Source organism: Microtus oregoni, unplaced genomic scaffold, assembly GCF_018167655.1.
Source record: "Microtus oregoni isolate MIOR12 unplaced genomic scaffold, Mior012 000006F_ref0000085, whole genome shotgun sequence".
Taxonomy (NCBI): Eukaryota; Metazoa; Chordata; class Mammalia; order Rodentia; family Cricetidae; genus Microtus; species Microtus oregoni.
Genome location: NW_024543065.1, coordinates 50,453,578 through 50,478,800, shown reverse-complemented (window position 1 = coordinate 50,478,800; position 25,223 = coordinate 50,453,578). Strand labels below are relative to the sequence as shown.

At 42.7% G+C, this 25,223-nt stretch overlaps 1 protein-coding gene across 2 annotated transcripts; it reads left to right on the top strand.

Annotated features, from left to right (window-relative positions):
* The first annotated feature begins 312 nt into the window (after positions 1-312).
* LOC121449600 (carcinoembryonic antigen-related cell adhesion molecule 3-like) lies at positions 313-18,366 on the top strand. Of its 2 annotated transcripts, XM_041654150.1 has the most exons (7): positions 322-385; positions 9,051-9,410; positions 11,295-11,654; positions 13,040-13,399; positions 13,848-14,192; positions 16,713-17,060; positions 18,083-18,366. In XM_041654150.1, exons 1-7 carry the CDS (start codon positions 322-324, stop codon positions 18,364-18,366), a joined length of 2,121 nt encoding a protein of 706 aa, XP_041510084.1. The 2 variants fall into 2 exon arrangements, with proteins under 2 accessions (XP_041510085.1, XP_041510084.1); XM_041654151.1 differs by lacking the exons at positions 13,040-13,399; positions 16,713-17,060 and having other exon boundaries at positions 313-385.
* Positions 18,367-25,223: the final 6,857 nt, after the last annotated feature.

The following is a 25,223-nucleotide window of genomic DNA, read 5'->3' as shown; positions in this document are numbered from 1 at the left end:
ACAGAATCAAGACAGCAGATGTTAGCCCTGGGAAGATCCATTGTTCTCTGAGGGCATGGGGATGCTTATCAGCTGTGAGTTGCTTGATGGAGACACATAAAGAGAGAAAAGGTGAGAGGGATGTGGGGCAGCACTAAGAGTGGAAGGGACAGAGAAGTGCCTTGGACACAGACCCCACCAACCAGAGTCCATTGAATTCTGGTCAGTGCTCCAGCCTGGGAGGCAGCTTATCTCAAGCAGGGGAAGAACAGTAGAACCTGGGGGCCGTGTTGAAGTTGAAGCTCTTCTCCTCAGAGGAAGGACGGCACAGTGAGAAGAGAGATGGAGGTTTGCTCTGAGATTCCCTGCAAGGGTTGCACCCCTTGGCAGGGCCTCCTTCTCACAGGTAAGTGTACCCACTCTGACTGTGTGGGGGAGGAGAACTCAGAGGCAGCCTGAAATCTCCTAAAGATGAAAGAAGCCCCAGAGGAGACTTGAGGTTTCTGTTTGTAGTTATAGAGCAGAAGGTATAATGAAGGACAGGGGCTCAGCAGCCTGCAGCTTTCAGCAGATAGGAGATGATGAGGGGAAGAGAGAAGCCTCCAACAGCCCCTGTTCAAAGTCAATTATATTGGCTGCAATAATCTGAAGTGTGATTTTCCAAACAGAAATCAAGCAAGGGTGTGATGGCAGAGCGATTGGACCTTTAAAAAAAAATCCCACACTAGCTCAGAACTTAGAGATAGATATTTATTTAGGGGAAAAACTCACAAATCAGAATTCTCTGCTTGAAAGGTTGATAGAAAATGGGATCCAAACAATCTGAATGAGCAAACAGAAACAAGAAGGGGAGATGTACTTCGGCATCCCGGTAAATACTATAAGAGGCCTCACCCCAGTAGGCGAGTAATTACAAGTTGTAAACCTTCCTGCAGCACCTCCCCCTTTTGTTTAAATAAGAGACTTCTAAGCCTAATGCAAAATCATATACAATAAGAACAAATATCCTATTCTAACTAGCTTAGGTCTTGTATAATAAATAACTTGGCCAAGTCATGAGAGGAAAATAACTACAATTATATAGTCTTCAACCCCATCAAAGATCCAAGAAGGGAAATAATGTTACTTGAGTGAGTAGGAAGTGCAATCAAGCAACTTCCAAAACGTGTAACAAATAACAGAGACAACTGGTTACCTGGACAATCACCCAAAGTCCCATCTGCAACGTTGAAGCAACCAACTTTGGCTAAGGTCTAGAAAAACTGGCCGATCATTTTTCAAAGTCAAGAAATTTTTCAAAACGGTTCTAACCTTGTCTTGGCAAGATTTGACAGTCCTGCTTATCCATTTCCGGATACTATATATCTTGACAGTGGTTGAAGCATGGACATTTCTTTGCCCAAAGGCCTGTTTTTGGAAAGAAGAAAACAAGCTACAATTGGAGTGTCTTCAGTGCTCAACATTCTCTCTGGAATAGATCCGTCCTGCCAGGAGCAATTGTGTCTCACTTCAACAGAACTCTAAGTTATTTTAATGCCATTGTGTATATCTCTTTGAAGTGGTTGAAGATTGTCTATCTATGCAGAATATCTAAAGAACCTGATTAGTCTAACTATAAGTATGACATAGATGACTATTGATCTATAATTCTTAATACCTACATAACTTAATGATTAAGACAATAAACAACTGTGCAATAGATGAGAATAATGACCTCCAAATGTAAACAACATATAAGTATATTGATCAGAGGTAGAAATGTACACTGCAATATGGTAAATATATCAATACATAAAAATGTTTTAAACAGAGGTAGAAGTATGCATGCATGCATACAATATTCAACATAATTTAACTTCATATCATTATACAAGAATCTATACCAATGTAATTGTCTATAAATAATAACTCACAAGTATTCAGTCTATTACTCACTAATATTATTAGTGTGAGTAAGCTCATACCAATATATTATCCCATCCAATTTTCCCTTTTTTTCAAAAAGATCCCTGAGTCTATAAAATTCCTCTCCCAACGCTCAACCATATACCAATTATAATAAACCCCTAAATGATGTCCCTAATCCTGAGGACAAACTTTGCTGGGAGAGGGGGTGTCGTCTTCTAGAATTACTTCCAGCTGTCATGGGGGTGATGTTCTTTCTATGGGATTCTGTGAAAGTAAAATGATGGCTAAATTTCAAGATTAATATCTGGTATGGTTGCAAATAGTCTCTGAGTATTTTGTGGAGGTCTGGCCAGAACATTGTAAAATGTGCACCATTTAAGCTAACCAAGTTGATACCATCTTGTGCAGCTGGTACACGAAACAGGTCTTATAGTAGAGCTATCAGCATCACGATGTCTTATCAATCAGATGGAGTTGTTGTGGGGCCCCATCTTCTTCTTGGAAACTTCAAAGATTACTGCAGGAAAATTCATTGTTCATTGTGGAAAACGTAAACATATATATTCAATGAAAGGTATGATAAAGACAAAAATAGATATGAAGAAAAGTAGAAAATTTTTCTAAATTCTTTTTTTTTCTGTCCCATATCATGGCTCTTGACATGAGACAGAAACTCTGGGCTTTTCTCTTAACAACAGGCTTGGAATTAGAGAGTGACCGAGCCAGTGTCCAACTCCAAAACCAGCTATCAGCTCCATATATTCATAAATACACATACGGAACATATTACCATTTCTTGATGATCCTTATTGGGTGGTTATTTTTCCACCTTTCAGTATTCAAACATCTAGCGTTCCTTGAATTTTTAGAAGATGAATGTTTTCCTGCAAAGACAAGAACAGAGCCCTACCCCCATCTTATATATATACTTTTCTTATCACCTGTATGGTTATCATCAATGTGGATGAGCTATCATTTCTCTTTACCAAGAGCTTTCTTTTCTTCAAACTGAACCCTTATTAATTTTGATGGTATCCACAATTTTCTTCTTCTGTGGAAACAAGAGCAAACCCCTTCCCCAATGCAGCACATCTCCTGGCTTCCACTGTGAGGTCAACACATCCTTGAAATAAACTGGGTGATTTAATTCAGCAGGTTTTTCCATTATCCAATGTCTTTCTGCTGTTGTTGTCCCTTTCTCATTAACATCAAGAAAATTCAAGGTTAATAAAGCATTATGTAATCTATTTCTGGGGGCATTTTCCACCCCTTTCTGTTTGTTTAACATATCCTTTATAGTTTGATGTGATCTTTCTATAACTGCTTGACTGGTAGGATTGTGTAGTATAGCTGTAACATGCTTAATAATATAATAAACAAAAAAACATTTCATTTTCCTAGAGACATAAGCTGGATCATTATCTGTCTTTATTTGTGCAGGTATACCCATGATGGCCATAACTTCTAATAAATGTGTGATTACAGAATAAGCCTTTTCTGAGCTTAAAGTAGTTGCCCATTGAAAGGTTGAATAAGTGTCAATGATGTGATGTACATATTTTAACTTTCCAAATTTTGCAAAGTGGAACACATTAATCTACCAGACTTCATGCCTTTGGCTTAGTCCCTGCAGGTAGAAAGAGCAAGTAGGATATCTCTTTATAATCTCCTTAGCTTGTTGTCATGTAATGGAAAACTCTTTCTTTAAATCTTTGCTATTGATGTGATATTTTTCTTTTATGAAATTTTGAGGTCTGTAACATGTTTCCAATCAATAATTGATCAGTTTCTGCATTACCTTGTGCTAGAGGACCTGGCAGATCCATATGGGATTGGATGTGTATAATGTATATAGGACAAAGCCTATTTTTGATTATGTCTTGCACCTGGATAAACAATTAAGTCAGTTATGTATCATCTGGTATAAATTCAGTGGTTTCAATATGCAAGATAACTCTTTCTGCATATTGTGAATCAGTAACAATATTAAGAGGTTCTTTAAAATCCCTTAGCACCATGAGAATGGCATATAATTCTGCCATTATAAGGGCTTTGTTCAACCTTACTTAATTCTTTTGATTTGTAACCTGCCTTTTCTGATTTATTTGCATCAGTATAAAATGTATGGGCTCCAGTTATTTGAACACCACATACATTCAGGAAGAATCCAAGAATTTCTTTTCATAATGTTAAATCTATTGCTTTTGAGGCAATTACTATTAATTTCTTCAAAAAAATTTGCCATGGTTCATTGTCTTCCCATAATTTTTTTATTTCATCAGTACTGAAAGGCACTATAATCTCTGTTGGGTCTATACCTGCTAGTTGACGAAGTCTCAATTTACCTTTTATAATTAATTCGGAGACATTTTCCACATAAGTTTTTTAATTTTTCACTAGGTTTATGTGATAAAAAGATACATTCTATGATAATATTGTCCCTCTGCATTAAAATTCCTGTAGAAGAAATTTTGGAAAGCAATATGACTAGAATACAATTAAGATTTGGATTCACCCTATCCACATGCACCTCCTGTAATTTTTCCTCCACAATTGTCAATTCCTTCTCTGCTTCAGCTGTTAATTCTCTGGGACTATTCAAATCTTTATCACCATCTAAAATTTTGTTTAAATGAATTATGAGATCAGGTGTTATCCCAACAGTAGGTCATAGGCTGGAAATGTCTCCCAACATTCTTTGAAAATCATTAAGAGTCCTCAGCCAGTCTCTTCTAATTTAAACTTTCTGTGTCCTTATTTTCTGCAAACCTATTTTATAGCCTAGGTAATTGACAGAATCTCCTCTCTGTATTTTTTCAGGAAGAATTTGCAATCCCCATTTTGGCAAAATTTCCTTCACTTCCTCAAATATTCTGTCTAAAGTATCCATGTTTGAATCAGAAAGTAAAATGTCATCCATGTAATAGTAAATTATAGATTTAGGAGATTGCTTATGTATTATTTCCAAAGGCTGACTCACAAAGTATTGAGTTTGTTGGGATATTGAGCATCCCCTGTGGAAGGACAGTCCACTGATATCTCCTAGTAGACTGAGAATTATTATAAGTAGGCACTGTGAAGGCATTTTTTTCTCTATACTTTTTCTTGTAAAGGTAGTGAAGAAATAATCTTTCAAATCAATAACTATAAGAGGCCATCCTTTTGGTAATAGGAAAGGCAGAGGAATTCCAGATTGTAGAGTGCCCATAGGTTGAATTACCTTGTTGACAGCACTTAGATCTGTCACCATTCTCCATTTATCAGAATCCTTTTTACCAACAAACAGAGGAGAATTCCAAGGGCTAGTTGATTCCTCAATATGGTTAACATCTAATTGCTCCTGTACCAATCGTTTTAAAGCCTGAAATTTATCTTCAGCTAGAGGCCATTGCTTAGCCCATATTGGCTTTTCAGTTAACCATTTTTAAGGTAGGGGCTGTTGGTGCCTCTAAAGGGTTGTTAGTTGTTTTATGTTCTTATACAGCCTGAATGGGTGGTGACCTTTGTGCATAGTACCTTATTACATCCTTCCCAGAATTATGAGTTCCTGGGACTGTAGGAATGTTAATGTGGATATTTCATTGCTGTAGCAGGTCACAGCCCCATAATTTTTTTTGCAATATTAGCTACATATGGCCTCAGTTTTCCTCTTTGACCTTCTGGCACAATACAGTCAATCCATCCCGTGCTTTGTTTAACTTGAGATATGGTTCCAATTCCTAGTAATTGAACATCTGCCTCTTGATGAGGCCAATTTGGATGCCACAATTCTGGAGTGATGATACTCACATCTGCTTCTGTGTCTATCAAGCCAACAATCACAATTCCATTTATATGCACTCTTAGCTTTGGACTCTGATCATTTATAGAAGTTGGCCAGAATATATGTTTCTTATTTTTTATTTGATTTTTTAATTTATCTTTCATGCTTATGCCATCATTTAGAACAGAATGATCTTTTACAGGTGGCTCTGGATTTTCTAATTTTCCTAGGGTGACATGTCCTCCACAGTTACTGGAAATGACTGGGCCACTTTTGGCTTGGGGGCCTGTGAGAGGCCCCTCAAGGAGTTTCCTGATGGTATCCATTGCCTTGACTGTCTGTTGCTGATTTGCACTCATTGATCCAATGTCATCCTTTACCACACCTTCTACATATACCTGAAGGCCAGGGTCTCCTAATTTTGCCATTCCCAGAGGAAATATTATTCCCAGAATTTCCTTTCCTTCAATCCCTTTTCAGATGTCCTATTTTACCACAATTAAAACATTTGGCAATCTGATGTCTCCTCCTTGCTTTGGAAATTGCTTCTCCTACCCAAGATTCATCATCACAGTCAAATGTCTCAAAATTCATTGTCTTCAGAATCCATTCATCTATAGGTGCTGATTTAAACCTTAAAGGCCTAATTATCTTTTTGCATTCTAAGTTTGCATTTTCAAAAGCCAGAGATTCAAGAATTATTCGTCTAGCTTCTGGGTCTGTTACTCCTACTTGTAGAGCCTTAGTTAATCTTCATAAAAAGTCAGTAAAAGGTTCTTTCTGTCCCTGTCTAACACTGGTATACGATTTAATTCTTTTTCTTAGTTCTTAAATCCTGTCCCAAGTATTCAAGGCTGCTTTGTGGCATAGGGACAAGATTTCTTCGTCGTAAAGAGCTTGGACCTGTGGGTCAGCATAATGGTCTTCTCCAAGAATTTGATCTTGAGAAACCCCCACACCTTTTGCTCTTCCCTGTTGTTCCTATTTTTGGATTCCTCCCTGAAATACATTTCAAACATTAAGGAAGGTCCATCATCCAGGACTGCTGAAAGTAACTGAGAAAAATCATGGGGGTAGCTCTGACATTAGAGGCCCAAGTTTTTATCATCTCCTTAACAAATGTGGAATGCAAGGCATAAGTTACAACACCTTCTTAATTTCTTTTAGATCATTCATTTCTGTTGGCGTCTATCTACCTTCTTTGGCTCCCTTCGAGCTTTAGAAGTTGATGCTTTGTCAGAGTAAATTACAGGGTAGGATGCTAAAACCCTAGGTAAGCCAGTTCTGACAACCACTGTTGATGTTGCATCCTGTCTTGGTGAGTTCTTTTCCTGTTCATCAGCTCCAATAATTTCCTCAATCATTTCAAATCTTTTTTATCATTGTCTTTTGTAAAGCCTGAATCTCCTGACCTGTATATATTTCTAGTGATTTCATCAAGGCATCAATTTTCTGGTCCTCGTTCTGCACCTGTGAGTCCAAAGTTTTAATGTTTCCCTTTAAAGCTAACAGCTCATCCTTGAACTTTTCTTGGATATCATGTAGATTGCCATCTTGGAGGAGCATTCTGTCTGTCACATATCAAAACTTTGTGGTAACTTTTAAATGTCAAATTCAACAGTATGAATCCTTTCAGATAACTTACTAGTACCCTTAGGTATGGAATATATTCCATCTATCATAGTATCAGATAACCTCTGATTTTTGATTATATTAATCCTGCCACTAGCTGTTCAATATTAGACCGTAAAGATTGTATCATTCTTAAGAGTGCCATATTCTTTCTTAATGATAGAATATCGAGAAGAAAACTAAAACCTAGTAACTAATAAATTGTGGTACCTCCATAGTCATATAAGCCTCGTGTAATACAATCCATTGTGGTAGCAAAGAAAGCAGTGAAAGTTCCATTAGAAACAAAATCGGCCATATTACCTGTTATCCAGCAGATGGCGCTGTTTCAAAGTTGTGACTTGAATCAATGCAAGGGTGACACAAACGGTCCTGTTTTAGTGTTTAAAGACTGGGAAACATGAGTTGCTCAATAAATTAAATGTAATAAAATCAATTCCATACACAGAGCAAGAAGTCCAGTGTCCAGGGGCAGAGAACAGAAACCCAGAAGCCGCACACGCCGGAGTTGCAGCGGCTAGCAAACAGCGCTTCTACTTTTGCTCCAGCTGCCTTGCTGCAAACTCTGTTTTGACGGGGATAAAAAAAAAAAAAAAAAAAAAAAAAAAAAAAAACCAAAACTGTTCAGGAAAAAGCAAATCTGTCCGGGCCATCATGGAAGGACTAAGCCTCCAGCCCAGTGGGCATGTAGTTTAAACCCACATGGCACCAAGTGATGGGGGAGCGATCAGACGCTTAAAAAAAAAATCCCACACTAGCTCAAAACTGAGAGATAGATAGTTATTTATTTAGGGGGAAAACTCACAAATCAGAATTCTCTGCTTGAACCGTGGATGGAAAATGGGATCCAAACAATCCGAACAAGGAAACGGAAACCAGGGGGATGAGAGAAGGGTCAGACACGCTTAGGCATCTTGGTAAATAGTATAAGAGACCACACCCCAGTAGGTGGGTAATTACAAGCTGTAAACCTTCCTGCAGCAGGGGTGGGCCAGCAAGATGGCTCAGTGTGGAGACATGACAACCCGAATTCAGTCCTCAGCTCCCACAGGGTAGATGGAGAACAGGCTCCTACAGGTTCTTCTCTGCCCTTCACACAAATGTTGTTCTGTGCACCCGCACATGGGCACACTGAGACACTTTTGTCCATGCAGCTGCTGTGGCATACAAGGACACTTGCACACACTGAAACAGATGCCTTCACAGAGACACACATGTATAAGCAAATATTTAAAAAAATCACATGAGTATAATAATTGTCATTAGCTCCAAATCTGACAACTAAGTAGATAAACCCATGGAACACATTTCTCTTTCCTTCCTTCCTTCCTTCCTTTCTTCCTCCTTCCTTTCTTCTTTCCTCTCTTTACTGCTGCCTGAATATTTTCCAGGAAGTGAACCTTCCAAAGAGGTCACACAAATCCCTGTCCTCACAAAGTCCTGCTTCAAGTGGAGCTGACATTCAAGCACCCAGAAAATAAAGTCAGGAGCTGACTGGAAGCACACAGGGAACAGAGAAAAGATTCAGAGTGAGAGCCCTCTAGAAGAGGAAGTCAGAGAAATATTGCTCCTCACACCAAATATACTATGTGAGGAGGTGTATGGGGACACTGTGGAGGGTGGTCAGCTGAACCTGAGTACAGAATTCCACAGAGAGCAAATAATAGGCTCTATGTTGCTCACCTCCATCAATGAGGTTGGGCATATCCCTAAGGTGAGTAGTGTCACCCCTGCTCAATATTGGTGGCTTTTCTCTGTTCCCTTCTAGCCTTCCTTTTAACCTGTTGGCACCTGACTACCACTGCCCAAGTCACCATCGAATTAGTGCCACCCCAAGTGGTTGAAGGAGAAAACGTTCTTCTACGTGTTCATAATCTACCAGAGAATCTTCTAGCCTTTGTCTGGCACAAGGGGGTGAGGAATATGAGCCTTGGAATTGCACTATATTCACTGGCCAAGGGTTTAAGTGTGACAGGGCCCATACACAGTGGTAGAGAGACAGTGTACAGCAATGGATCCCTGCAGATCTACAATGTCACCCAGAAGGACACAGGATTCTACACCTTTCGAACCATAAATGGACAAGTAGGAGTTGCATCAATAACAACCACGTACCTTCACGTGTACAGTAAGTGATTCTTGATGAACTCTGGGTGCTGGGTGGGGTTCATTCTACTGGACACACACAGAAATATCAAATCCAGCCTCTGTCTACCTCTCCTCTGCATGTGTCCCCATGTTTGTGTTTAATCATTTAATGCAGGAAACATATTGTGAAGAATAATGACAATAAATCAGAATCCTTCACTTCATCTTGCACACAGGTGGATGCATGGCAGGTAACTCAGCCAAGAATATCAGGCTCTGTCTAGACTCTAGAGGTTCTTGGCAGGAATGTGTCCCTGAGAAAGACCTAGTGATGACTGCAGTCAGGATGGATCTGTCCCCTTCCCCACGCATCACTCACCAGTCCCTTTGAAGCCTCACAGACATCCCTGCCACCTTCCTGCTAAGAGGATATTCCATCTTTTCAGAGCATTGAGAACTCAGGGAAGACTGGGTGCCCAGATGGGTTTCTGTGTTCCACAGGGAGTGCAGAGGCTCCCTCTTAGCTTTGACAGACTCAAAGGACACAGCAGAGGCAGCCCCAGGGTGATCTGTGTTATATTAAGGCACAGGGATGCTCATCAGCCCTTTTGATCACTATGTATTCTGGAGGACTGAAACATAAAGAGAGAAGTAGAGAAGGTTATGGGGCAGCACTGAGAGTAAGGGGCAGAGTAGCGTTTTGAAAAGAGAACACCCACAGCCGATGGAACTCTGGGAGATGCTCCTGTCAGGAAGGAGGCTCAGCTCAGATGAAGGAAGGACAGCCAAGCAGACATGCCACAGGGGGAGGACAGATAAGGTCACAGAGACTAGAGATACAGCCTTGTATCCCTCTGCAAAGGATCACTGATTTTTCAGGGACTCTTGCTCACAGATGAGTAGACCTCAAGTTGACAGTATGAGAGGAGAGGACTGACCTACTGTCTTGAGTCTCCTAAGGGGGACTAGGACATGAGCAGAGTCTTAGGGTTTGTTGGGGGTGAAGACACAGGTCATGCCAGAGAAAGGAGCAGCAGGAAACTTATTCTTATTCTTGACGAATATGAAAAAAGTAAGGGGTTGAGGGATTGTTCTTATTCAAACTTAATAAGCATGGCCACAGAATTCTGAAGACTGATGTTCTCAGCTTGCTGTCTTAAAGAAAAAAAACCAAGCTGGTATTGACCAGAGATGTGACTCTGTAAACTTAAGCATTTACTTCATTGTCTGGCAAGCTGAGACTAATGAACACAAGTCCTCTGACCTCCACCTTGGTACTGACTCTTGCACCTACTCCCCAACCCTGAGACATGCTCTTGCACACAAACATAAATGAGCAGTAAAAAATCAAATCAAATAGAAAAATTCAACTCTGTATTCCCAAACCTATGAGTTTCTTAAGTAAATCCCTGGGTATACAAGGTCCTGAAACATCATTCATTTATTCATTCTCCACAGGTGTCTGGGTTTTCCTAGGCATCATTTCTTTTTAAAAAAAATATAAGATTAATATAGGTTCTCACAAATCCCTAGTCCTAGTGGACTGAAGTAAAGAAAGCTAGGTGAAGTCAGGTGTTGACTGGAACCACAAGAGGAAAGAAGACAAACAACAGAAGTCAGAGAGTCAGGTGTCAAGGTCTGTAGGGAAAGAGGTCAGAGAGACATGTCCCCAACACCAATCTACAGTGAATGCAAGCAGGGGTCTGAGGGCAGTGGTCCTGATCAGAGGGTGACATACAGAAGAAATGACAAGCTCAGGGACGCTGAGGACATGTAGTTTATGTACTCACTTCCACACAGTAGAACAGGAAGACACCCACACACCTAGTCTGAGCAATGGACACACCTGCTCAGGACACAGGGCCCTACCTTAACCAAATGCAAAGGTCCCAACAATGATGGACATCACTCTCTTCCCTTCTAGACTCCCTTTTGAACTGTGGGCGCCCTCCCTCCTCTGCTCAGCCCACTATTGAATCAGTGCCGCCCAGAGTTGCAGAAGGGTCAAGTGTTCTTCTACTCGTCCATAATCTCCCGGAGAATCTTCTAGCCCTTTTCTGGTACAGAGGAATTGTTGTATTCAAGAACCTTGAGATTTCCAGACACGTAATAGCCAGAAATTTAAGTATCCTGGGTCCTGGACACAGTGGTAGAGAGACGATGTACAATAATGGATCTTTGCTGCTCCAGAATGTCACCGGGAAAGATGCTGGATTGTATACCCTACGAACTCTGAGTACAGATCTGAAAGTTGAAGTATTACATGTGCAAGTCCAGGTGGACAGTAAGTGATTCTCTGTGATCATTTTGTGCTGGGTGGGGCATAGTCACACAGGACTGCCATGCGTGATTGTGCATACCTCCCCTCCAGACTGTGTCCCCTTGTTGAATTTTGAGGACTTAGTGAAGGACACACATGGTGGAGACAAGCTGCCATAGATCAGCCTATGTCATTTGTCTCCACCCTCAGAGAGGAGGGTGTGTGTGTGTGTGTGTGTGTGTGTGTGTGTGTGTGTGAGAGAGAGAGAGAGAGAGAGAGAGAGAGAGAGAGAGAGAGAGAGAGAGAGCGCTCAGGTCCTGGGTGGAGTCTCCAAGGAGGACAAGATTCTGAAGAAGAATCAAGGTGTCGTCTTTCTCCCTCAGTGGAGATGACACAGAGGAGGACAGAGGCTCAGCAGCAGGAACTTCTCAGTGAACAGGAAATGGTAATGGGTAGGGATGAAAGCCAGAGTGGTCTCTATTCAGTGGTGATCATGTTGGTTACTATATTCTGAAGACTGATGTTCTCAGCTATAACAGGGTGACACAGAGAAGAATCTGACCTGGGTGGGTCAGTGAGGTGTTTCAATGAGTGAAGGCAAATTCTGCCAGGTCAAGTGACATGAGCTTAATCCTAAACTCCCACGTGATGAAAGGAGACAGCCCTCTTACTCTTCAAAGCTGTCCTTGGTCCCACATTTGGTACTGTGGTACACACCTGCATGTATGCACATCTATGTAGGAATGCACTTGTGTTCACACCTGCATGCATTCACACACACAAGAAATTGAAACAAATGCAAAAACTTAAATCAAACTGGGGTATCTACTAGCCACAAAGCTGAGAGTTTTATAAATAAAACTCTGGATATGCTGGATCTTGAAACATTGGTTGCACATTCGCATATTCATTCATTCATCCTCCACAGGGGTCAGAATCTTTTCTGGGTAGCATACATTTCTAAAAATGTGAGATTAGCCCTGGTCTTCACGAAACCCTATTCTAAGTGGACTTGAAGACAGGCCAATAAAGAAAACTCGAAGGTGAAGTTAGGTGTTTATTGGAAGCATAAGAGGAATAGAACAGCAACAAAAAGATTCAGAGAGTGAAGATTCAGGGTGTATAAGGGAAGCGGTCAGAGACGTGTCACTCCAACACCAATCTACACTGAATGTGAGCAAGGGTTTGAGGGCAGTGGGCCAGGGCCTTTTTGACACCTAAGCAGAGAGTGCCATGCAGAGGAAATGACATGTGCAGAGACATTGAGAACATGGAGATTGTGGGCTGCCCTCTGCCCAGTAGGACAGGGAGACACTCACACACTTAGTTTGAATGAGAGTAGGACACACGGACACATCTTAACCAAATATAAATGCCCCATATTGATCAATCTCTGTTGTCCCTTCTAGGCTCCCCTTTGATCTATGAGTGCCCTCCTCCCTCTGTGCAGACCACTATTGAATCAGTGCCGCCCTTCATTGCAGAAGGGTCAAATGTTCTTCTAGTCGTTCACAATCTCCCAAAGAATCTACGAGTCCTTTTCTGGTACAAAGGGGTGATTGTGTCCAATAACTTTGAGGTTGCCCGACATATAATAGCCACAAATTCAAGTGTGCTTGGCCCTGCGCACAGTGGCAGAGAGACTGTGTACAACAATGGATCCCTGCTGCTCCAGAATGTTACCTTGAACGACTCCAGATTTTACACTCTATGGATGCTGAGTACAGATCTGAAAATTGGATTAGCGCATGTGCAACTCCTGGTGGACAGTAAGTGATTCTCTGATTGTTCTGGGCCAGGTGGGGCTTAGTCACATAAGACTGTCATGCCCCCTCCCCTCTGCACTGTGTCCCCATGTACACAGGATGCACATGATGGAGACAATGATCACAGATCAGACTCCATCATCTGACTCTCCCAGGTATCAAGGAAGAATTTGATGGAAATTATCCCAGACTAAGAGTCAGTTCAGTCTCCTGAGGCTCATCCCACGCATTGGAGGAAGACACCAGAGGAGAGAATTCTATTTAGAGAGTTCTACATATAGAGGCCCTGGGGGAAGGAAGCTCCTGTTGCTGACCTCCACAAAGTGGGATGGTGCACCCATGCTTGCACATCTAGGCTGAATGATGAATCCATCAGCTCAGGTTGGAGGCTGTCAGCTTTCTACCAAGCAAAATTGATCCCAAAGAATTTTTTCCCTCGTTTTCCTTACAGCCTCCCATTCTACATGTTGTAAACTTCTCATGATTGAACCAGTGCCACGAAATGCTGCTAAAGGGGAAAGTGTTCTACTTCTTGTTCACAATCTGCCAGAAGATGTGAGAACCTTTTCCTGGTACAAGGGAGTGCTTAGCATCCAGATCTTTAAAATGGCAGAATACAAAAGAGCTATGAATTCCATCACCTGGGGACCTGCCCACAGTAGAAGAGCAATGGTATACACCAATGGATCCCTGTTGCTTCAGGATGTCACTGAGGAAGATGCAGGATTGTACACACTAGAAACTATAAATAGAGATTTGAAAATTGAAACAACACATGTGCAACTCCATGTGAAAAGTAAGTGACTCACTCTACGGCCTCCAACTGCTGGGTGTAGATTATCCTACTCGTTACATTATCTGTCAGGGCTGGGTTGTGATTATTCTCCCCCTACTGTGTCCCCACACTGGGGGTTGGGCCCTTACTGCAGGACACACATAGAGTAATTAAACAGCAATGGATCAGAACTCCTCATCTGTCTTTACCTGCAAAGTGGAGGACCTGTGCTGGGTAAACTCAGCCTCAGGATGTCAACCTCAGTACAGACACTTTGAGCTCTCACCATGCACATGTCCCCAGGAAGACACTATAGGAGTCAGGCAGTCCCTGGCTGACAAAGTCTAGTTCTTCACAGAGAGCACTAGGAAGCCCTGTCTGGAAATCATTGTCCCTGGCTAGACTCTAGACACTGGCAAGCTTCTTGTCACCACTTGATATTTACTACTGTTAGAGCTGACAGAGAGCAAGGCTTTCTTGGCATATGGAACCAGTCAGTGTGCTTCCATGAGAGTCATGGTTAGGCCCTCACCTGGACATCTTAGAGACTTGGCAGGAAGAGTATAGCTGCTCAGGTTCCCCGGTCATAACGTAACTGACCTGATGGACACATGAGACCTCACAGGAAGGTCCCCAAGTGGAGGAACAAATAAAACAAGTCCTCCTTGTAAGTGATTGTCCTCTGTGATTTTCATCTGGGGTTTAGCTCTGAGATTCTCTCCTGCAGACAAATAGTAACATAGACACTGATCTGGACAGCTCCCAGACATGAGTTGCAGTTCTCATAGTCATCTTTAGGTAGCTATAGAAGGACACAGAATCAACACCTAAAAAAAGTATTTCAAGAAGCAATAAGCATAACTTATAGCCTGGCTTCCACCCCTGCTCCTACAGACATGGAGGACACTGACAGCATTCTCAGATCTACTGGCTGCTTCTTGTGTTTCTAAACATACTACTCTCCCAGAGGATCCTGGTTGACACTCCCTCCGTGTTGGTACCTCTCATGGGCATTTCACTTACATGGATCTCAGGAAAGACATGGAGAGACCATAGACACAGCTCAGGCATCACAAGAAACTGTCCCTAGGATGATGGAGTCACCATCCTCTGTCTAGGACTCAGGTCACCTCTTGCTTCACCCCCATATGAAACCCTCACACAGGTGCTCCAGGGACATATCACAATAGTCACCCCTTACTGGTGACTCCAATGAGAACGGCTCTGTTCCCTGTTCCTGGTATAGCTCGGCTGGTCCCCTTGCAGCTCTAGAAGACATCTCTGTCACATTCTTGCAACGAGGACATCCCACCTTCTCAAAGAATTGAGAACACAGGGCAGACTAGGTGCTCTGCTGGGATTCTATGTCAAAGAGGACATGTTGCAAAAACAGAGCAGAGGGAAGCCCTGCGCAGAGAAATGATTATTAACTTTGTTCCTTACTGTGTGGTCTGGAGAACTGAAACACGCACATAGACAAGGCAATTGGGACACCAGGCAGGTCTAAGAGCATGAGGGACAGAGCAGGTCCTTTGACACTATCTGTGACAACAGTCACATTACCCTGGGAAGGTCTCCTGCCTGTGAGGAGGTTAAGCTCAGAGAGAGGGATGTTACAGAACTTGGAGGTGAGTGTTGGAAGAGAAGCTGTTCTCCACAGAGGGAGAACAGAACAGGCTGCTGCCATCTTAGAGGTTCACTGTGTCCTTCCCTGCAAAGGGTGTAGCCCCTGGTAGTGGCTCCTGCTCACAGGTGAGAGCACTGCCTTATAGGGTGCCAGGGAAGGGGTGCTCAAAGAACAACTGGAATCTCCTAAGATGGAAGACTAGGAAAAGCTCCTTAAAGTTGTTCTCAGACCTCCATCTAGGTGATATCACCCTCATTCTCTATACACACAGCACCTGCACAAACACCCACACTCATACACACACTGACTTCCCACACATGCACAAGTTCATGTAAGCTGGAGTTGTAACTGATGTCAGTAGCTCCACACATGAGCATTTCATAAACACCTGGACATGCAAATCCGTGGACATTTGATCTTCCATCTGCCCACATGTATCTGAGCCTGACCAGGCATCGGGCCTTTCTAGAAGGATCACATTAGTTTTCCCTAAAATGGCCCCAGTTCTAGTGGACTGAAAGACAGACCAGGAGGTCCATCTTAAAGTGAATTCATGGTTTGACTACATCTAGAGAAGGGGAGATCAAAGAGGTCAGAAGGTGAAGATTGGGGGTCTTAGAGGAAGACGTGAGAGAAGGCACCCCATTCCACACATATTCTGTGTGTGAACAGGTTTGTGAGGACAGTAAGCAAGGAGACACCTTGGGAGAGAGTTCTACACAGAGGAAATGACACAGCCAGGTGTGCCAGGGTCATGGAGGTATTTTCCTTACTTTCCCTAAGTTGGGAAGACACTTCCACCCACCTCACTGAGTGATGGACCTGAGCTTCTCAGTACACAGGGCTTGATCACCAAAGACAAAGATTTCGGTATTGATGAGTGTGTCTCTCTTCCTTTCTAGCCTCCCCTGTAGCCTGCAGACAGCCTCCAACCATCACCAAGTTCAGCATTGAATCAGTCCCGTCCAATGCTGTTGAAGGGGAAAATGCTCTCCTACTTGTTCACAATATCCCAGGGAACCTTCGAGCCTTTTCCTGGTACAAAGGGGTAGGCGTTGTCAACAGCCATGAGATTGTATGGTACATAGTACCCACTAATAGAAGTTTGCTGGGACCTGCACACAGTGGTAGAGAGACTGTGTACCCCAATGGATCCCTACTGCTCCACAATGTCACCCAGAAGGACACTGGATTCTACACCTTACGAACCTTAAATACACAGCTTGAAACTCAAGAAAGACATGGGCACATCCACATACACAGTGAGTGATTCTTTGTGACCTCTGGGTGCTGATGGGGTTGAAAGCACTTTACACACACAGGACTTTCCAGTGTGGACTATGCCTGCCTACTCTTTACACTGTGCTCCCACATTGGTGTTTAAGCATTCAGTCAGGACACATGTAATGGGGAGAAAGACTGATGTAGACCAGAATCCCATGCCAAATTCCACCCGCAGAGTAGGATGTGTGCTGGGTGTCACAGCGCAAGCATGTCAGTCAGCCTCAGCCCATATTCTTGGTGTATCACCATAAGCATGGCCCTGAGCAAGACCCTGTAGCAGTCAGGAAGGACCTAACTAAGGGAACAATGGACTGCTCACAGAGAGGTGAGCATCAGGAAGCCTTAGCTTCAGACTTCTGTTCCAGACGCAACTTTAGTTGATCCTAAAGAGCATCACCTCAAGACTAGAATTTGACTTCCTGTCAGAGCTAACAGGGAACAAGTCTTTACTGACTGTTCAAGTTAAATAGATTGTGGAACCAGGTATGCACCGTCATGACAGCTACAGTTAGGTAGGTCACCTGGGCATCTCCTACTCATGAGTCTCAGTGAAGAGGTGCCAGGACACAACTCAACTCTTCTGATGGGCGTAGGAGACTTCACAGGAAGGCCAGGGTCCCCAAGAAGAGGGACAGAAGAGACAGGCAGTTTTCGTCCTTGAGGATCCAACCTAGGGAATTCTTTTCTGCAGGCAAAGAGTAACAGATGCAGCTCACTGAGATTCCAAGGTCAGGCTATTGATGATAGCTAGACTTAACTTAAAGACATGGCAATGATCACGCAGTGTGTGCCCTTATATAGGGAAACTTAGGCACAGAAAAGTCGGTGCCTGAATCAGGGTCTCCTGCTCTGCATGGCATATCCAAAGCACAGTATGTGACTATGGTCACAGCCCTAACTTGCCTACCCTAGAGGTTTTATTAAGTGTGAACTATAGAGGGGAGGGTTGAGATTGCTGAAGGACTACTATCGTTTAGTCTCCTCCTATGTTTCTTTGCAGAGCCTGTGACACAGCCCTTCATGCGAATCACTGACCCTACAGTCACAGTGGAGAGCTCTGTGGTCTTCACTTGTGTCTCAGCTGACACTGGAATCTCCATCCGTTGGCTCTTCAATAACCAGAGTCTGCAGTTCACAGAGAGGATGACTCTGTCCCCAACAAAGTGCCGACTCAGAATAGATCCTGTCGGGAGGGAGGATGCTGGGGACTATAAGTGTGAGGTCTCCAACCCAGTCAGTACAAAGACCAGTCTCCCAGTCAGGCTGACCGTGATTGATGAGTGACTGCTCCTCTCATCCTACAGCAGAGTGGGACATTTATTTATTGATGGGGTAGAAAATGGAGAAACGTTTTGTGGTAAAAATTGTCAGTTACGAGAAGCCAAGGACAATGGCACTGGGTTTTGATTCTACTGCATGGACTGGCTTTGTGGGAGCCTAGTCTGTTTGGATGCTCACCTTCCTAGACCTGGATGGAGGGCGGAGGACCTTGGACTTCCCACAGGGCAGGGAACCCTGACTGCTTTTAAGACTGGAGAGGGAGGGAAAGGGGGAATGAGGAGAGTGGGAAGGAAATGTGAGGAGGGGAGGAGGTGGAAATTTTTAATAAATAAATAAATTAATTTAAAAAATGTCAGTTACCACTCAAGTACAGCTAACATGGTGACTCAAGCCAATAATCCTGGGATTATCAAGGACAGGCTAGGATTAAAGTGAGACTTGGTCTCCAGAGGAAAATAAAGACATCAATAGAGTTAATGCAACTACAGAGGGTTAATAGGTTGTAGATGAAATATATAGCCAACAGAATCTGTGGGAACAAATTCCAGGAAACCACCAAACTTCTGGATGCTCTGAGTCCCTCTGTTAAATGGTGCAGTCTTTGCATAGAGATAAACATCTTCCCACATGCTCCAATAGTTTCACCTAACACCAATGCTCTCTAGACAATGGTCATTTGTGTAAAATGAGGAAGAGGGACAGGGGAAGGGACTGGCAATGTTTCTCTGTGGACATAACTGGTTACTAAACAGTTTTGATTCCCAGTTTCTTTGATCCACAGAAGTCAAGTCCATTGTGTTAGGGCCATTTGGAGTGTTTCCATCCTGGGAGGGGCATCCACAGTGCAACTTTGCACACAATTCTTTTTCCTGTTAATATACATTTTTTTGAGATTTTTTTCACATTAGCAATTTTGAATCACACAACACATTCATATTGCTGTGTGAGTATCACCATTGTCCATTTCCAAAGCACTTCTAAGACCATCATACTCCCTCCCTGTCTAACCCCATCTAATATGTCCATGTATTTGACAAAATAGGACATCCAACTATTTGTGGTCAGAATTAGTTTACAGAAGTACAGCTCATGTGGGTGTGCTTGCTAGCCAGTTTCAGAAACTTCTTTGAAATCTTTAGTATTCTCTACAGATAAGTTCATGTCTTCTACAGACATACTTTACAGCTGATTGATTGGCAACCCTACAATTCTTTGCCTTGCCTAATTGTTCTGTCTAAGACTCTTAAGGGAATACTGAACAGAAGTGGCCACAGCAGCATCCTTGTGTTGATCCTGATCTTAGAGGGAAAGCTGTCAGTGTCCCCACTGAGTAAGGGGCTGGCTGTGGGTTTCCACATGCATGCCTACTGTACTGGTATATCTTCTGCCCCTAGTTTGCCTGTTTTCATCATTAAAAACTGCTCATTTTTGTCAAATGTCTTTTTTGATCAGTTATGTGTTCTTCATGAAATCATTTTTGTGTCTCTTCCTGCTTCCATATCAGTAGGTTCTATGGCTTTTAGAAATTTGCCTGTTTCATCTAAGTTATTCTTCAGTTAGTACATAACTATTGAGTACTCGTGGAATTCTTAGTATTCTAAGAATGAATAGTAAGGTCTCATATTGCACTTCTAATATTAATAATGTTAATTTTTTTTTTTTTGGTTTTTCGAGACACGGTTTCACTGTTGCTTTGGACCCTGTCCTGGAACTAGCTCTGTAGACCAGGCTGGTCTTGAACTCACAGATCCGCCTGCCTCTGCCTCCCGAGTGCTGGGATTAAAGGTGTGCGCCACCACCGCCCGGCTAATGTTAATATTTTTAAAACAAAGTTAATATAGTTAAAGGTTCTTAAAACTGTTAATCACTTTGAAGAATAAAATTTTGACATTTTTCTCTACTGTTATTATTAATTTGTATCATTATTCTAACCTGTGGGAACAGAGGCAGAAACCATGGAGGAATGATACTTCCTGGCTTGCTCTCCATGGTTTGCTGAGTTACCTCTTACTTGTTCATCCTAGGATCACCAGCCTAGGAATGACATCACCCACAGTTGGCTGGACACTCACACATCAATCAATAACCAAGTTAGTGCTCCATGGACATACCAACAGACCAAACTAATGAAAGCAATTCTTTGAATTTCCCCAGGTGTCTCTAACTTGTATCACATAACACAAACTAGCCTACACACTGCTCAAACACATCTGGAGCATCAGATTTCTTTCAGCAAGATATTGCGACTGGTTTCTACAAGTCAGAAAATCAGTATCCACCTAAACCTCAAGAAAGCTGTCTACATCGTCCACATTTATGAGAAGGAGTGTTAAACCCCAAGAACAAATAAGGTGGTTCTGTTTCAAAGCCTGCCCTGATCTTTCCCATTTTTAGATTGTTCCTTGATTCATTTTTTTATCCTTAGGTAACTAGTGGCTCATATCAGCCATCACAAAACATCTAAGCAGAATGGTTTATGTTGCTGTCCAGTTAGACCACTATGCTGAAAGCCAAGCCTGCTTCTAGTCTCACGGGTGAGATTTCTGTTTACACATCAAGTCCTGATGAGAGACTGTGCATGCTTCTCAGGGAAGCAACACGGGGACTCTCATCACTACCTATCTATAAGACAGTTTTGGACAGCAAGCTTTGGAGACCATTGGCTCAGGCTGAGCAGTGGGGGTCAGAAACTCTAGAGGGATACAGTACTTTGGGCTGCAAAGCTCTCCTAAGTCTATCTACTTAAAGTTCTGTAGCTGTGTTTACAGGTATGCTTCTCGACCCATTGAGCACATAAGGCCCCATCATAGCTGAGCTTTCAGAATCACATGCGTCTGCCTGTGATTCACCTTCTCATTTACTCTCTTCAGATTGTGGTTGGGAGGGAGACAAGAGGCCAACACTAGTGGACAGGGACCCTTGTAATAGTCAAAAGTCTCACACAGGGCAATCCCTTCTCTGTTGTCTACACAGCATGATTACACAGAACTACAGCAACAACCACAGCCCAGTGGAGGGTGAGGACTCAGTAGCATTAGCATGTGAGCCAGAGATTCAGGATATAACTTACCCTGTGGTGAAATAGTGGTCAGGGTCTCTTAGAAGGTGATGGGCTGAGGCTGTCCGAGGGCAATAGGACTCACTCTGAGTGTCCTGAGGACTCACTCTGAGTGTCCTGAGGACTTACATGGGACCCTGTTAGTGTGGAATCTGGAACACAGTGACAGCAAAACAATGTAGCCCAGTCAACCTGTGAGTTACTTTTATTACATCATGACCAGAGATAGATTGTTCAGCTTCTTATCATTCCATGACACAGACCCACCAATGTGAACACCTCGGTTAGCCATGGCTGACCATGTCATCCTGCACTTGCTCCTGCAGTTCTAACCAGGTTTATTCTGGAGCCAAGAATGACACGGAGGGACTTCTCTTGTCTGGAGAAACTCGGGGTTATAACCTGTGATAGAGAAATGTGATATCTCAGACTCAGGCTCAGTTAACACGTGGGAGTGTAGCTGGGAGTTTTCTGTGTTTATTATGTGCTAATGTGGAATCTGGGCTATTAGGATAGGCACACAGGTACTCACCTACTTCATTACACTTCTAGCCTTCATTGGATGGCATTGAGTGGAGGTTGAGATGGCTTTTAGAGATACTACGACCTTTTTTTTTTTATTGAGAAAAGGAAAAAAAAGTTTCCCCCTACTCCCAGCCTCCCATTCCCCTCCTCCCACCCTTCTCCCCCTCCCCCCACTCTTCTCCCCCTCCCTCTCCAGTCCAAAAGAGCAGTCAGGGTTCCCTGCCCTGTGGAAAGTCCAAGGTCCTCCCCACTCCGTCCATGTCTAGGAAGGTGAACATCCAAACTGGCTAGGCTCCCACAAAGCCAGAACATGAAGTAGGATCAAAACCCCGTGCCATTGTCCTTGGCTTCTCATCAGCCCTCATTGTTCGCCATGTTCAGAGAGTACGGTTTTATCCCATGTTTTTTCAGTCATAGTCCAGCTGGCCTTGGTGAGGTCCCAATAGATCAGCCCCACTGTTTCAGTGGGTGGGTGCACCTCTCGTGGTCCTGACTTCCTTGCTCATGTTCTCTCTCCTTCCGCTCCTCATTGGGACCTTGGGAGCTCAGTCCAGTGCTCCAGTGTGGGTCTCTGTCTCTATCTCCATCCATCACCAGATGAAGGTTCTATGGTGATATGCAAGATATTCGTCAGTATTGCGATAGGATAGGGTCGTTTCAGGTTCCCTATCCTCAGCTGCCCAAGGAACTAACTGGGGACATCGCCTTGGGCTCCTGGGAGCCACTCTAGGTTCAAGTCTCTTGCCAGCCCTAAGGTGGCTGCCTTAACTAAGAATTGTGCTTCTGTGATCCTCTATCCAGCCTTCCTTTATCCCAATAATCCTGTTTCCCCAACTTCCCCCATCCTACCCTTCTCACTTTTCTCTCCCCATCTCCCCTTACCCCCACCCCACCCCACCCCCAAGATCCCACTTTTCTCCCCGGCAATTTTGTCTACTTCCCTTAGGCAAGAGGATAACTATATGTTTTTCCTTGGGTTCACCTTCTAATTTAGCTTCTTTAGGTTCAACAATTGTAGACTTCGTGACCCTTATTTATGGCTAGAAACCAATTATGAGTGAGTGCATCCCATGTTCATCTTTTTGGGTCTGGGTTACCTACTCAGGATAGTGTTTTCTATTTCCATCCATTTGCTTGCAAAATTCGAGAAGTCATTGTTTTTTAAAGCAGCGTAGTACTCTACTGTGTATATATTCCACACTTTCTTCATCCATTCTTCCATTGAAGGACATCTAGGTTGTTTCCAGGATCTGGCTATTACAAATAATACTGCTATGGAACATAGTTGAACAAATGCTTTTGTCATATGATAGGGCATCTCTTGGGTATATTCCCAAGAGTGGTATTGCTGGGTCCAGGGGTAGGTTGATCCCGAATTTCCTGAGAAACCGAAACACTGATTTCCAAAGTGGTTGCACAAGATTGCATTCCCACCAGCAATGGATGAGGGTACCCCTTCCTCCACAGCCTCTCCAGCAAAGGCTATCATTGGTGTTTTTGATTTTAGATATTCTGACAGGTGTAAGATGATATCTCAAAGTTGTTTTGATTTGCATTTCCCTGATTGCTAAGGAGGTTGAGCATGACCTTAAGTGTCTTTTAGCCATTTGAACTTCTTCTGTTGAGAATTCTCTGTTCAGTTCAGTGCCCCACTTTTTAAATGGGTTAATTAGCATTTTAAAGTCTAGTTCCTGAGTTCTCTCTATATTTTGGAGATCAAACCTTTGTCTGTTGCGGGGTTGGTGAAGATCTTCTCCCAGTCAGTAGGTTGCCTTTGTGTCTTAGTGACAGTGTCCTTTGCTTTACAGAAGCTTCTCAGTTTTAGTAGGTCCCATTTATTCAATGTTGCCCTTAATGTCTGTGCTGCTGGGGTTATACCTAGAAAGTGATCTCCTGTGCCCATCTGTTGTAGGGTATTTCCCACTTTCTCTTCTAACAGGTTCAGTGTGTTCGGACTGATATTGAGGTCTTTAATCCATTTGGACTTGAGTTTTGTGCATGGTGATAGTTATGGGTCTATTTTCATTCTTCTACAGGTTGACATCCAGTTGTGCCAGCACCATTTGTTGAAGAGGCTTTCTTTCTTCCATTGTATACTTTTAGCTCCTTTATGGAAAATGAGGTGCTCATGGGTTTGTGGGTTAAAATCCGGGTCTTCTATAAGATTCCATTGGTCGACTTCTCTGTTTTTATGCAAGTACCACACTGTTTTCATTACTGTAGCTCTGTAATAGTGTGCAGTCAGGGATGGTAATGCCTCCAGAAGATCCTTTATTGCATAGGATTGTTTTGGCTATCCTGGGTTTTTTGTTTTTCCATATAAAGTTGATTATTTTCCTCTCAAGATTTGTGAACAATTTTGATGAGACCTTGATGGGGATTGCATTGAATCTATAAATTGCCTTAGGTAGAATTGCCATTTTTACTATGTTGATCCTCCCAATCCAAGAGCAAGGGAGGTCCATCCATTTTTTGGTATCCTCTTCAATTTCTTTCTTCAATGCCTTAAAGTTCTTGTCAAATAGATCTTTCACATCCTTGGTTAGATTTACCCCAAGATATTTTATGCTGTTTGTGGCTATCGTGAATGGTGAAGCTTCTCTGTTTTCCCTCTCTGCTTCCATATCCTTTGTGTATAAGAGGGCGACTGATTTTTTGGAGTTGATCTTGTATCCTGCCACATTACTAATGCTGTTTATCAGCTGAAAAAGTTCTTTGGTGGAGTTTTGGGGGTCGCTTATGTAGACTCTCATATCATCTGCAAATAACGAAAGTTTAACTTCTTCCTTTCCAATTTGAATCCCCATGATCCCATTATGTTGTCTTATTGCTATTGCTAGAACTTCAAGCACTATATTGAAGAGGTATGGTGAGAGTGGACAGCCTTGTCGTGTTCCTGAGTTTAGTGGGATGGCTTTGAGTTTCTCTCCGTTTAATTTGATGTTAGCTGTCGGCTTGCTGTATATTGCTTTTATTATATTTAGGTATGACCCTTGTATCCCTAATCTCTCCAAGACTTTTAACATAAATGGATGTTGGATTTTGTCAAATGCTTTTTCAGCATCTAATGAAATGATCATATAGTTTTTTTCTTTCAGTTTATTTATATGCTGGATTACATTGATAGATTTTCGTTTGTTGAACCAGCCCTGCATCTCAGGAATGAAGCCTACTTGATCATAATGGATAATTTTTCGGATGTGTTCTTGGATTCGATTTGCCAGTATTTTGTTGAGGATTTTTGCATCGATATTCATGAGTGAGATTGGCCTGTAGT

Coding starts and splice junctions, on each gene's coding strand:
- LOC121449600 (XM_041654150.1), top strand. CDS start 322: ATGGAGGTTTGCTCTGAGATTCCCTGCAAGGGTTGCACCCCTTGGCAG. Junction 9,411..11,294: donor CACGTACCTTCACGTGTACA/GTAAGTGATTCT, acceptor CTTCCCTTCTAG/ACTCCCTTTTGAACTGTGGG. Junction 17,061..18,082: donor TGGGCACATCCACATACACA/GTGAGTGATTCT, acceptor GTTTCTTTGCAG/AGCCTGTGACACAGCCCTTC.